Source organism: Camponotus vicinus, unplaced genomic scaffold (assembly GCF_025532165.1).
Source record: "Camponotus vicinus isolate PSW18456_S1 unplaced genomic scaffold, iyCamVici1.0 SCAF_6, whole genome shotgun sequence".
NCBI classification, from domain to species: Eukaryota; Metazoa; Arthropoda; class Insecta; order Hymenoptera; family Formicidae; genus Camponotus; species Camponotus vicinus.
In genome coordinates, this window is record NW_028141978.1 from 4871354 (window position 1) to 4887105 (window position 15752).

Here is a 15752-nt window from a genome sequence, read left to right on the forward strand (position 1 = left end):
ATTCGCGTACGGGCGGGTGAGTTGTGCGTACCAATCGGCGGGTGCAGAGTACGGTCCGCAGGCACGCAGGAGGAGGCGAAAACCGGGCACAGCCCCAGGAGCACGGCGGTGGCTTCCGCCATACGGGGCAAAACCGCCCCACGCCGGACCCGGGAAGCGGCGCGCGTCTGGTTGCGCTGGCGGGTGGCGGGTTGCACTGTCGAGTAGCGCGCGAAAAGGGGGTTCAACTCGACTCGATGTGCCAACGAGCGCACGAGAGAGAACGAGAGAGAGAAAGAGAGAGAGAGAGAGAGAGAAAGAGAGAGAGAGAGAGAGAGAGAGGGACGAGACGAGAAGGCGAGAGGGATCGCGGGGGAGGCGAGGCGGAGGATACGTCGGTCAGAGGAAGGGGAGGAAAGCGAGCGCGAAGAGACCGCGGGAGGGATAGGGATAGCTAGAAAGCGGCAAGGGTAGTGGCGATGGTGGTGGCGGCAGCGGCGGCGGCGGCGGCGGCAGCGATCCTCGGGTGGTGCCGGTAGAAGAGCGGAGGGTAGACGGAGGGAAGGCAGTGGCGACGGCGAACATAAAATCCCTCGCACATGCCTGGTGCATTCATTAGGGGGGATGTGCCCGTGCAGCGTACACGTCGACCTGCATCCACGCCACCCTCTCTCTCGGTGCCACCCCTGGCCTCAGTCGCGCTCCGCGGCCAACTTAGTGCACACGCCACTCCGTTGATCCTCCCTGGCGGACTCACTCGCGCTGCTACTCGCTGCATCGTAACCGTCTCCCATCGTCAACGTTGCATCGTCGAGTTCTCGTTAAGATCTCGAGTTTGCTGTGAGACGCGCGAACCGTGATAACGTGTGCTACACGAGTCGTTGCTCAATTTTAATCCCGTCGATCGCGAATTCGCGCCTCGCGCGACGATGATCGAGGCGAGCTGAAAGGACTTGGCGCGCAAGCCGACACGAGTGCGAGTTGATAATCCGAGTGCGGGAAAGTAAAACACGCATCGCACACATCGCGAAAGACTTTCGGACAACGAGAATCAGCGAAGGGCCTGCGGCCGCTTCCGGGAGTGGGAGCGAGGAAGAGGGCTTTCCTCGTCGTCTTCGTGGAAGATCGCCGACGGAAGATTGTCCATCCCAGCGTCTTGAGCAGCGCAGCGTCCGAAGAGGATCGCGTACGACAACGACACGGCTCTACGCGCCGCCGAAGGTTGCGGGAGGCCGACGGGATTTCATGTTCACGAATTTCAATAAACCAGGTAACGATGCGCCAGAGACCCGCCGGCGACGGAAAGTCCAGCTGCACGGAATTGGCGCGTCGACGTATCGCGAGTCTCGTTGCCGCGCCGCAACGCGTTTTCGCGATCGGGAAAGGGCGGGAACGCAACGGGGAGGGGATTTATCGATCGCGCGATCGATGACACGCGCGTTTCCGCCGCGCAACTTTTCCTGCGGGGGTGGAAAAACGGACGGAGAGACAGGCGTCGTGCGTCACGACGTCCCGTCGACATCGCTCCGAAATTGCTCGCCGCGATGTGCTGTCACTTGCGCTCGTTTCCTGCTCGCTACCCTCGAGATTACGAGTTGCAGCGAATAAATTTGCATGGACGAAAAGCGGCGCGTGTACCGTAATACTTTTTCTGGACGGGCTTTTATCCGCGCTATACGTAAATAAGTAGACTCGATCGCGAATCGAGCGGAAAATTCGGCGGAGACACAATTCGGGAGAAGTATCGTTGTCGGGAAAAGTAGCGGGAAATCATGCCGGGGAAAGTGGCGCGTATCCATGATAAAGCGGTCGTTAATATGACGGCCGAATGCCAGTCCTGTAATTTAACACATTTTATCAAATGGTATGTTTATCAGCTCGGCAATCGAGTCAAATAGCGGATTCGTTAGCGGGAAAAATGCGCGGTATGCGGATTTCGCACCGTTTCCTAGAGTTGCGTGGGCAGGTGCAAGGATGCAATTATTTACGGTGGCACGGCACGGTCGGATTCGAATTTCCATATTTTCGCTATTCGTTTGCGCGAATATTATTACTGCGCTTGCAGTAAAAGATGCATGGTATTTCCGATGAAATATGCCACGTTCAAGAAACGTGCCTTCTAAGGCGGTCTTATCTTGGCTCGCTTCTTCCTCGTTCGAGCGGGAACGATTTTGATAAAATAAAATTTTGTATAACGATAGGGTACAATCTTTGAAAAATTTAACATTTCTGAAATATAATTTCTTTTTCATTTTCGCACTTTTCACGCGTTAAACAATCGATAAAATACATCGCGCTTTTAAGAAATTTTTGTAGAAATAAATTTCTTATTTTATCGTTTTTTACTGAAAAATAACTAACAAAAGAATAATTTTTTAAGAAGACTCTTATATAGAACAAAATCTTGCTTATTGTATAAATAATCTATGAAAAAGAAAAACGTTTTTACCTAAAAGTAGAAAATTTTAATTTTAATTAAAATTTTAATATTTAAAGATGGGTATTATCAAAAGACAAAATATCGGTTGAACTTTAATGTGAGTTACAAGCTGATGCTTCTATTTGAACGGTGTCGATTAGCATCGCTCTTTTAACGGAAAATATAATATTTGACGATTCTCCCGCAGGAAATATTGCCATATTGATTTCAATTAATTTCTGCGGACATAGCTGTACGATTCATAGCGCGTTAATTACGAACAGGGCTATTACAAATGTTAACTAATTTCAGCCTCGCATTTCAACGTATTTGGCCGCATTTTTCCCGCGCGGTAGCGGCTATGTCTCTGATATATACACGCGTGGTAGTTAATGCCGTCGCTCTACGTCAAGCTTAATTTTTAATCCGCCGCGTAGTGCCGTGTCGTGAAATAATTCGCCGCTTATTATGCAAATTTAATCGCGCGTTTATCGCGAGGCGCGCTAATCGCAGATAACTTTCCCGCTTAACTTCACCGTTACGATGCGTTTACTCCTTTTTATTTTCCGACGTAACAAAGGACGTCCGGGCCGCTTTGTTTTCCCGGCAGCAGATACGCCCGCTAAACGCGGATTAAACATCCCCTCTGCGATCCCTCTCGACGCGATCATTGTGTCGCCGTTCTTATAATCGTCTAGGTGGTTACGCGCGACATTTATGTTCGGACACCAACTCAAGCTACGGCTGTTGCCGTCAACAATCAGCATCCATTCAATCGCTAATCACTCCGATCGGACGTTTCTCTTTCGACAAATTAAAATGGAAAAAAGGAAAAAATGTTTCCGATCTCTTATGCTCTTGCAAGGTGTCTAAACATAAGGATGTAAGAAAAATCATTCGGAGATTCTGGGTCGCGAATCGAGAAATAGATACTTTCGCAAGAAGACGAGCCGAATAACTCTCCGTGATGGTTCCGAGAGGCGGATACTCCCGAGTGAGCTTAGTTCTCCAAAGTTTTCCGATTCCCATCACCTTGGCGAGCATGGTTGCTCGGGACATCTCAAAGCATTTCTATTATTCGGATCGTTCTACTTTGGTCTCTCGAGTCATTTGGAGGGATATTTTGGAGCGCGGAACTCTCGAATATGTTTCTCCATTTCGTCCTTGCTACCAAGTCATAGCGTATTCGGTGTGACGGCGATGTTATAACGAGATCTTACGTCAATGGTGTGGCGTCTGCTCGCAAGAAAACGATTTCGTTTGAAGATTTCATGCTTCAAAGCGTGCACCGTCTTCTTCGTCCCGCGAATGTATTGTAATCGAGGAAAATGCACGCCCGAATGTGCAGCAGTGCGTCCTTTATCGGCGCGAGCGTTCTACATAGAGCTTTTCCGAATATTTGCACGTTATCGCTTGTGTTTGCGTCATGGACTCGAACTTTCAATTCCTAATCGATCCGAGGCGCCAGGCGGAATCTCGGAGACATAGAAACGCTGGCGTCTATTTGGTTCTTTGCGCGTTTACGTCGACGAAGATATAAAAAGAGAGAAAGAGAGGGAGAGAGAGAGAAAGGAAAAGAGTCAAATAGTTTCTATTTTTCTACGCTTATCGTTCGAAGCGAAAATCTATTTTTTTACGTCTCGCGAACTGTACTTTGCTCAAGAGAAAGCCCGAGAGACTCGGTTAAATAGTCGATATAATAGTCGTAGAAAACGGGAATGCGATAAGGCGTTCACCGTTGATTCATCAGCGGAATAAAAACGCGCGCGTCCGCGCTCGCGTTCGCAGCGTGCGAAGATCCACGCGTCGAAGATGAATTTCGGGCAGCGTTCAGAAGATAAAGCGCGCCGATGCGCCGCATCACTTTGTGCCGAAAGCGGCGTTTTCCCAGCCCGCGCGGCCGCGCTGCAGCTGCGGGAAATGCATCGATCGCCGATGCATTTCGATGGCACCAACGTCACGCTTCCGGCGTCAAAAGGCCAAGGTCGACCTCGCTTAATTGCGTGGACGATCGCCGACGTCTTGCCGACACGCAGGATACACAGGTCTGTTTTTTTTCCAAGAAAAAGAAAATATCTTCATTGTCTTTTGTCAAAGGATGAATCATTCTTTGACAAGAATATTAGCCTTATTAAATGCATGGAATAAATTATGTAATATCGATATATTTAAATGTATTCATAAGTTGCATACATTAAGTGAGATAAAAGAAGGTAATTTTCTCTTTTTGTATTGACGATATTTTTCAATCAATTCCCGAGCACGATATCGAGTAAAAATTATTTCGAGGAGTCTTTTAAATTTCTCGACTCTTTATTCACATATCATAACTTTTTTCGCGTTGATTACCTGAAAATATGAATGACATTTGTCTGTTCTCGAATCATCTCTATAAGTAGCTCGTTAGAGGGCGGATTTACTTAAGAAGATGAAAAAGCGCATGACGTAGTCAAACTAATTACGTAATCCTTATTAAAGTTCGTAGGTTGTTATTAAGTCAGGCTAGAAAGAATCTTTGTATCAGGACGTTCTTAGTGCGCGCGTTTAGTTTAATAAATGAGAGATGGGAACTCTGTGTGACTAAATAGTTTTGCATAATCAGGTTTATTATCGGACTAATTATTTATTGTTGGATTTAATTAACTTATATATATATTTAAAAAGTAGATTTTAAATCCTAGATTCTCTTATATTATTAATAATAGCTATAATATTATCTGTGTGAGAGTTTATAATTGGACATGTAAATCTTAAACATCAAAATATATTGTAGAATCATATTGAAATTCTTTTTAATTTTCGAAATTGTGCAGCAAAATATTCCACTCTCTTTTTTCGATTTTTTTGTTAACTGAGATTCGTTGAAATTTTCTGAAAATAGACGACGCGTTTTCACCAATATAATATTGACACATGTTATTTTAAATTCTTACTCGCGACAAAATATCCAGTATATAATTCTCCAGCATATAATTTCGTATATATACGCAGCGCGTATATATGTGTATACATGCGTATATGTGTGTGTGTGTGTGTGTGTGTGTGTGTATATCTATTCGTTTGATGTTTTAGGAGCTTTTTAAACGTGATATTATTCCATATCTTTTAAACGCCAACAAATAAACAAGTATATAGTGCATTTCGCATTTCACGATTAATATCTCATTTAAGGAAAAACAGGAAATTGCGATATGGAACTGAGTACAATTAGGACATGTCCGTGATTGCGAAATGAATCCCGATTGTACGGGTCAGATCAGCTTCCAGCTAGCTATTTCGAAATGGAGCGCGAAAACGCGAGATTGAATTTAAACGACAGATATTGCATCGTACGTCGCAACAAAATTTCATCGCGAACGCGATTAATTAGGTATTTTTAAATCGCGGTATTATTGCATTAAAAAAAAGTATACGGGAATATTGAATTTCTCATTTACATTGCGTTTATCGTATCATCGTTTTGACGTACGACCATTTTATTTCATTTATCGCATTTCTATCTTTGAGCGAGATATACTCGTGAGTCATAATTTTCAGCGATGTCGATGAAACCGCGGATTAAATCTGTTAACAGCCGTTCAAAGCTTGTAAATCCGCGTTGGAAATCTCGGTTGAGGAGATTTTCCAATTTTCCCCGTTGCCTATTGATTTCGCGTGAATAACACGATTATCGTTTGTGGAAAAGGGGAAAGAAGGGAGAAGGATAGTACCAAATGAATATCAGATACTCACGGTTTGCGCAAATTATCATTTATTATCGTTAAATGAAGCTAGAGGGTCCGATTCGTACATCGCGATTTTCCACAAAATGGAAAATGTTCTTTCGCGGAATTTTCTCTTTAATGTATCGAATACTGTTTTCGACTGATTGCGAGTATAGCTCTTTCAGTAGCTGACGACGAGTAGAAAACTAGAAAGAAAATGCAGTCGTGAAACGCGCGCGTATAGTTTTTCTCGCGCTCTTAAGCTCCACGCTTAACCAAATGGATGAAACCATGAGAATCTCTTTTTTACGCGATGCATTGTACGTTGGAAACTGATGTTTACGCGAGTTGCACTCTCGAATTTAATCCTCATTCTCAATCGCGGTTTGTACAAACATTCCCAGATTTTCACACACATTGGCAAGAAAGACGACGCAAGGAATAATAACGCTAAATTTTTTTTTAAATGTGTTAACATCTTAATAAAGCATCTTTCTTTATACGTGTCGTAAAATAAGTAAGTAGGTAAAGAGTCGTAAAATGTGTTGTGAAAACATAAAAAACTATTAGTTTCTCTTTTCGAAAATGTATAGAGAGGAAAATATACATTAGTAGTAGTAAAATTGTATTGACATTTCTTTAATTTATAATTTGCCATCTAAAAAAATTAAATTTCACAAGTAATAATATGCAAATTCAATCACACTCGTATTTTTTATGATGATCCAAAAATGCGTTTGTACAATTATTTTTAAATTAATTTCATATTTTTTCCTCTGCAATCATATTTACATTTCTTTGAAAAAAATCAAAATATTTTAAAATAATAAAAACTATTAATTTTTTTATACACATTAATATTAGATTTTATTAAACGAAGAGCACAATTGTTAATCAAATTTTGAAAGAAACAAGTTAATTAAAAGTATATATTAAAAAAATTACATATATGGAGGTCAAATATATTTTATATACTCTATTTATCTCTGATTTTTCTCATAAACTAAGCTTTGCAACGAATGTACGTGTTAAAATGAGTGCTGAATCACGATTAGATAAACGGATGAAATTAAGTTATTATATTTAGGGCTATATTTTTTTTTAAGTGTATCAACTCTGAATATAATAGTAACTTCATTTGCTCTTTAGATTACACGTTGCTAAAGGTCTATCACAACTTTTATGTAATTACGAAAGCACTATTTATATATGACAAAAAAATCAATAAGATGAGGATATTTATCTTAATGCATTTGCCTAAGCTCGGATAAATTAGTTATTTATTTTTTCATTATTCATTGCAGAATTATTTATCGATGATAGAAAAAATCAATTGTCTTTCAATAATCGTTGTAATCGGCATTTAATAAATATTTTGCACGAATATTGACACGAATTTATAAATAAATAATAAGTGGATGGAGATAGATCTTTAGTTTGCGTCATTAAAATATAATTTCAAATTGTATGGTTAATATTGTTTAACAAAAAAAACAAATCACATATATATCTGCGATTATTATAAAGCGTTTAGTATAGATGAGAATTTAATATTCCCACGCGTTTCGTGACGCATCGTTTGCTTTTTATAAAAATCGATGAATCGCAATAAGCGTAAAGTTAAAAGTATTCGATAGAGGTATATAACGCGCTGTTTGAATCGAGCGCCTCGCGCGCCATATCGCGTACGTAAGCGTGCGAAAGCGTGCGTTATTCGGAAAATAAGAAGGCCGGCATCGCGGATCGATATGGCGGTCGTTGGTATTCCGGCGCGATACACTCGAGCGGGATATATCGCGGGTCGCGATTACAGCATCTAGCGCGTATCGCGTATCTGGCACGCGATCCGAGATCCGACAGAAGACGTCGGCGACGCGAGGCGACGCAACGCGACGCGGCGTTGCCTTAACCGCGTTTGAATCCTCGCGCCCTTCGCGCCATTCCCCCGCGGCAGATGCACGAAGGTCAAAAGTATTTTAAAAATAAGGCCGTAGGCATTGGCAGATTGGTATGGCAGTGGACGTTAAGGGTCGGGTGGCGTTGTAATGGCAAAAAGTTTGCGAGAGGTGAGTAATCGACGTGTGCACGTTAGATAGAGGCGATATTTGGCGAAGGGTGCGCGATGTACGGCGCGTAAGCTGCGTCAGATCGGCGTAAATAAAGCGATGCGCCGTAGGTAGGACGAGTGGTTAGAAATCGGGCATCAACAAATCGAGTTTTCGCGAGGAGGCTCGTGGAGGCTAGACGAGCACGGCCGACAATGGCGCCCAAGCCTCGCGAATATTGACATTGCCAAAAACATTACCTCCGAATATATCGGATTATTATCGTATACGTGGGTGGCACGTACTGCGTCGCAATTAGTGATCTAACCTCGCGGTGGTCCCCGTGTCGCGGCTTATCGCGTAGGAATCCGTCGCGAATTACTTCGATCGGGCGCTAAGGTTATGCGAAAAAATGTTTTCTGCACGTATAGTAGCGCGGCGTGAACCCTGAAGGGTTTTACAGTTATACTGCAATGTGGCACATTTGCAGAAGCACGGAGGACGTTGTGCGCGGGTTTAGAGCCGCGATTTAATCTATCTGGGAGATATTGTCAGGACGATAGGAAAGTGTACGCGGAGGAAGTGTGCGAGGTAGCGATTTAAGGGTTAGGGAGGCATTCAGTTAGCCAGGGTTTGAGCATAACTTTTTATGTAGACGGTTCAAGGCAACTAGTTTGGTTGTAGGGTCGGGATTGGAGATAGACAAGATGGACCAGCAGTATTGTCTACGGTGGAACAATCATCCAGCCAACCTCACAGACGTTCTCAGCTCCCTGCTTGCTAGAGAGGCACTTTGTGACGTGACCCTGGCTTGTGTCGGAGAGACATTCAAGGCGCACCAAACCATACTATCCGCATGCAGTCCATATTTTGAGAGCATTTTCATACAAAACACCCATCCCCATCCAATTATATTCCTGAAAGATGTCAATGATACGGAGATGAAGGCGTTGCTGCACTTTATGTATAAGGGTGAAGTTAACGTTAGTCAGCATCTGCTACCGATGTTCCTTAAAACAGCAGAGGCATTGCAGATCAGAGGCCTCACCGATAATAGTGTAAATAACAAGACGGAGGAAAAGAGTCCATCGCCAGAGCCAGAAACGCAAACTGGAGTCAGACATAGCGATTCGCCTAATCTTCAGTCTCATCCTGAGAAAAGAAAAAGAAAACATTCAGGCAGCTACGATGTTTCCCTTTCTGGTCCGCCTAGTGAGAGATTCTTATCCGATTCTCAGGTATATAAATATATGTCATTTTTTTCTAACTGTATTTTGCGATAGATGGCACATTTTACTTTTATTCTTTTTAACATTCATTTATTATAATTTATACATTTTCCATCTTATTATCTTTTGTATCTTAAAACTTGGACTCTAACTCTAAGCTAAATTAAAGAAAATCATATTAGAAATGAACAACGTAGAATATTTTTTCTTTAAGTATATACAAGTATAATTTTCTAAAAATATTTTTGTTGGAATGTAGTTTATAAATACAAATTCTATTTTACTTCTCGTTACATTGCTTTGCAATAGCATTAGATATACTATATATTCCTTGTTAATTGCTTAAATTACACATTAGTATTTTTATTAAAATTTTTGATTTTGAAATAAACTAATATAAGCTAAAAATTTTTACACCAATATTGTTTTGTGTAAAACTTTTGTGAATAAATTTATGTAAAAGTTGATTTCTGTTTATATATCAGTAAACATATGTTACCGCTTAAAGATCTGTTTGATTGTGACTCATACAATATTATTGATGAATGTTATATGTATGTGTATGTGTGATTGCACAGCTTTCCAAATAACTTTATTTGTAGCCTTGGAGAGTTTAGGCCAAAAGCTAGTGTCTGTTGTATAATTCATGAGGCAGATATTACTATAAGGTGTCTTCTATATATTTTAATGTACAAATTGTATGTTCAAAATGAGATACAATTTATCCGTTCCAAAATATCAGGCATAATTTAACTATAAATCTATGTGATGCAACATAATATTTATTACTGACATTATCATTTAACAAAAATTTATCTCTTTATTGTAATAATTCCATCTATTATTTTTAACCAACATAATTTATTGATAGTTTTTTATTCTCTTAACTAAATTTTTAGTTGAAATAAGAGAGAGATGTAGCATTTAGAAAATATCGAGAAAATTTTTTTAATTGATTGTTTTCAGGCATCCTCGCAGTGTAGTTACAAATCGAGTCCTTCTGTAATTCCAAAGTTAAATAACGCCCTGGGAGTTGAGATGGAAGAGGGTGGTCGACCCATATCTCCTGCTTCACAACCACAGGCTTCTATAAAACAAGAGGTGGATCATCACTTACCGGACTTCCATGACAATATTTCCCTCCCTGTAAGTAATTTTTTATTTGTGCTTTTATACATGTTTCACATTTTTATTTTGAAATTAATTATTTCTTTCTATATTTCTTGCATCTATATAGTTTTAAACATGTGTATTATCCTTCCAATAAATATACACATATTTGATAACACAAAATAATGATTTTAAATACTTTAAATTTTTCAAAATTTGCATGTTATTTAATTTGTATGTAACAATATATATATGTATTTATTCTTATTTTATCAGTGTAAAGTAATAAATATTTTAAAAATTATTATTCATATAAGGAAACATATTATTTTTTTCCTCATATATTTTTATATCATGACGGTATAAAAGATAAAAAAGATAAGAAATGCTTTTACTTTTTTATCTGACTTTACGCGACTATATGAATTAAATATTTGTTTTTATGATTGACATTTTTTTATATTTATCTAAATATATAATTTTAAATTAATCATAAAAATGTACGCTACATATATACATACATACATACATACATACATACATATACATACATACATATATATATATATATAATTGCTTGATATATCATTTCCATAATTATATAATAAAACATAATTTTTTTATAATTATTTTTATATTTAAAGAATGATATATCGATTTACACATTTATGTTTTTAAAAAAATGCACATAAAATTGCTTGTGAATATTCTGTGGTGTGAGGTGTTTGTGTAACAAGGCATTTTGCTACATATTATTCCAGCATGTAATTCTGATCCTATTTATTCGTTAAGATATTTTTATTGCATCCGTAATTTTTTTCGCTATATGCGAAAGATATAAGACGCTATATGCTTCTTCTCGCTTAAAACGCTTTGCATATTCGTGAATGAAGTGCGAAGTTCTCGTAACACATATCGTGGAAATAATTTTCCCTATGACAGAGTTTCGTTACTGTTCCCACAATTGATGACGATTACTTACCGTCATCCTACAACTACTCAGTCAAAACAGACATGGGAAGGAAGGGATTTTCTAATTAGAGATTACAGAATTGGCTTTTCTGCTAAAAGAGATCAATTGATCGAGATGTGTTGATTAAGCACATATCCTTTCCTTCTCTGTTAACAGACTAGTATGGAGTGGGAGGTTCAGAGAGATGGGAAGAGTGACGAAACTATGGATGTACAGAACATGACTTCAAATCGTCCAGATTCGGCTGTGGTGCAAGTTTCTCGCGAAAGTGCCATCATGGCTGGAGGTTCTCTCTGTGTCAATATGTCAGGAACTACATCTGAATTTACTGGAAATTCATATAATCTAAGTCAAACCGTACTTGTGAACTCGCACAATTCGTATAAAAACAATAATGTTTATCCAATGCAATCTTATTCGTTACCCGAATGTAGTTCGAATGTTAAAACAATTGACAGTGATATGCATACATCGCTACGAATCAATCAGGAACCCGGAATGTCTGTAATTCAATCAACATTGTGCGCGAACTTGCAGCGTTCTATTCCGCAAGGTAGAAAGGCCGGTAGATTTAGACCAGGATGGTTAGAAACATATTCCTGGCTGCAATACGATGAACGATCGAATCTTATGTTTTGCAAATACTGTAGAAAGTGGAGCGAATCCATACCAGAAATTCGCACTTCATTCGCAGCGGGAAATGGCAATTTTAGACTTGAGATCGTGAACCATCACGATAAGTGCAAAGCACATAATCTATGTGTGGCTAAAGAAAGCGAAGCAAAAAAAAATTACGTTTATGCGACAAAGACCTGCTAGCCTCGATATTTATCGTATTCTACTCGTGCCTATCTAGCTTGTAATCCGTTCCGCTCAATTAATTTAAAAGAAATTAATATTAAATTAATAACTTATAAATACAACATTCACATCACGTAAACACCATATTTGAACAAAATTTCAACTAAATTCTTGTCTCTTTTAATAATTCGCTTTAAAATTTCAACTCAAACTTGTAATAATGAGAAACTTGTAACAGAATGTGTTACAAGCATATTATTATTTGGCTACCCACAATCTCTTCGATATTCCTAAATCTTTTTCTCCGGTTCTTTTATTTTAACTTTAAATTTTGTAATTCTTTTTGGATTTTATTCTATCCATCGTGTTTTTATTGCATCAGCAATTTTACAAGTGCATTCATACTTCGTTAAATGTAATTTAGTAGTTTTGCATATTTTTATGAGATGATTTTATTGATGTTAAAGTTATTGTTGTATGTAAAATTGTATAAAAAAATAATATGAACATTATTATAATATACACTATTTTATTGTGTTAAAAATACAAAATAAATAAATAAATATATATATATATGTGTATATATATATATTTAATAAAGCTGATTTAATATTTTTACTTTATAAAGAAAAGATATGATATATATACATATTTCTTGCGATTAACAACATATAATTTATATAACATTTGTACATTTAAATAGTATATAAAATAGTATATAACAGTATAATAGTATAAAATGATTTGTACAAGTTTTGTCCCGAAAATCATATAATTTTAATAGATGAATAAATAAAATGTATAATTCAAGTAGAATATGATAGAATATGATATGATAAATATGTTTATTTTTAAAACGATAAAGCGAAATATTTTGGAGATGTCTGAGAATTATAGAAAAATTTTAAAATTTTTTAAAAAATACACATTGTTATATAACTATGTATTGTTAGATCGCAGCTAGTAATTAATAAATTTTCAATATACGAGATAAAAGGATGTGTTAAAGCAAATATTTCTGAGATGATGTCATTCTGTGATGGATGCTTATATTTTTGAATTAGAAATAAAAATAGTTACAAAAATATTATTTATCGTTACATTATATTAATTAGAATCTTTAATCTTCTGTAATTAGAAATTATTATTTTTTAGTTTAATTGTAGTGACACATTTAAAAAATTTATTGCTAAACACTTATTCTTTTTTATTTATTGTTAAAAAGGTCGTATAAACTTTTATTAAGAAAATAAATATTATGTATCAATTTTTTTAAATAAAACACATATACTATTATCCATATGTGAGTAATAGTCATAAAGCGCAAATTACTTTTACATTATTGTCAAATTATAAATATATAATCGTTTATCGCTTATTTATAAATATATAATCGTTTTGTGTGCAGGGTCATCCAGTTGGACTGATGGGAGAAGATGGAGGGACCACGGCAGGGGCTCTCGGTGATGGTATTCAGGGGATCGAATCATCCGAGCACCATAATCCCCCGGAAATGCTCGACGGACTTGATGGTAAGATTGCACATTTTTTTTTAATTTTACGACCAAAATTTCATTTAGATTTAACATATTTCCTTATTTTTTTTTGTTTTGCACTCCAAGCCGTTCTGATTTGCGACTAACTTGTACGTTACGTGAAGATGATATTCGATATTATGTCAGACACGACTTTAACAATCAAACATGAATATTACGCTTGTGGCTATATTAGAGATAAAAGATTTATCAATGCACTTTTTACGACTTGCTTTAAATATTGCATTTAATTCACCACAATCTCGTCAAGAGATCTGACTTTACGTCTCTTGAACGTTTGATATCTCGCGGGTGAAAAGAATGATCTCTTTGTCAGTCGATGTGTGGGAAATATGTTACATCTAAGAAATCGAGGGACATCTGCATGCACGTTTTGCAAGAATTTGATACGAGTCGAGTCGTACGTAGGTATCGTACGAAGCGAGCATCCCTCTATTTCCAAATCTGGCAAGTGTAGTGAGTGTAATTTTAGAAAGTGAAAGATTTTCTCTATATGTATGTATATATATGAAATATATATGTACATGTATATGCGTACGTGCATGTGTGTATGTGTATATATATATATATATATATATATATATATATATATATATATATATATATATATATATGCATACATATTGACACGAATATGCACCGCGCTGTGTGTATATACATATATATATTTTTAACTACATATGTATATTACATGAACCCTTGGTGTTGTGGTGATGGTATCGTGCATTTGCTACATTCGTCATTGTGGTAGTTTTTAATTACGTGTGTTAATATATACAGAAAACATATAACAAAAACTCTCGTTGGTTTGGGACATGGTATCAGCAAATGGACTGTACTCCTATCTTTTTTCTCTCTCTTTTTTTTCTTTTTTTTCTCTTTTTTGTTGTGTCCGAGATTGCGATGGTGTGTGGGTGCGATTGGCTGAGTTCATCTCGCTGTTCTTACACGTGCGCGGGCGCACGTGCGTGCGTATGCGTGGTGTCACATTAACGAACTCCATTTGCGTGAATGCGCGTAAATGTGCGCCATGTGTGCGACATAACGTGTACATACATATGCATGTCATATATGTGTGTGCACATATGTATATATACACACATATATCACATGTGGACATCATATATGCGTATATTGCGTGCACGTACGGATGCTGATATATATACGCATATGTGCAGTTTTCACGGCGAGAGTCTCTGTGCATGTCTTTACGCTGTTTTTTTTTTCTATCTCTTATATACCCTTTGCCGTATCTTGCGTCACCGTGCCTAGCGATCTTGATCTTATATTCTCACGTCTCTCTTGCGCTGTTCGTTTCGATCTACACGAGTGAACGAGAATATTAGCAACAAAATGTGCAATCGGCGCATCTCGTTGCGCAATCCGTCATTTGCATTAATAAAGTTGTCGGTCGCAGGAAAAAAAAAACTCGTTACGTAAGACGTTTCCCATACACGTTGTTTGATACCACGAGATGAATATAGGAAGCTAAACGCGATTATTTAAGAATGAAGGATCCGAAGATTCTATAATCCCAACATCTCTTAAAATTAGAGAAAATAAAATATTTCACTTTAGAAAACTCCTAAGTCTTTTTTTTAACTTGAAAATCTCCATCGATTCTGAGATTAGGGATTGAAAGATTCGAGTTTTTGCATATATTTTTACATGTCTAGAAAAAGTATATAGGTAGGAATTTAAAGGATAAAACATTTTTAACGAGATATCTTCTATCATTTATGCGCATTAATACGTCATGCTTATTTATAGTCATAAGATTCTTATCCATCGTCGATGCATTAATAATAGTTGCCAGCAGCAGCAGAAGCAGTCTCAGGAAAAATCGTAACCCTAGCTCATTTTTCCTTCTAACGATTATTTCTGAAGCTAAGAAATATATGCGATTATACTCATTAAATTGATTTTGTTGCTAACT

General features: G+C 37.7%; 1 protein-coding gene across 11 annotated transcripts in view; it reads left to right on the forward strand.

Annotated features, from left to right (window-relative positions):
* The first annotated feature begins 397 nt into the window (after positions 1 to 397).
* LOC145973417 (uncharacterized) overlaps positions 398 to 15752 on the forward strand; it is a 50060-nt gene continuing 34705 nt past the window's right edge. For 2 of the 11 annotated variants that reach the window (XM_083102760.1, XM_083102759.1), the window contains exons 1-4: positions 7576 to 8168; positions 8832 to 9385; positions 10343 to 10522; positions 13669 to 13792. In XM_083102760.1, coding sequence (XP_082958886.1) covers positions 8057 to 8168; positions 8832 to 9385; positions 10343 to 10522; positions 13669 to 13792 — 970 coding nt within the window. In that variant the 5' untranslated portion in view covers positions 7576 to 8056. The other 9 variants (XM_083102751.1, XM_083102750.1, XM_083102749.1 and 6 more) reach the window with 9 other exon arrangements.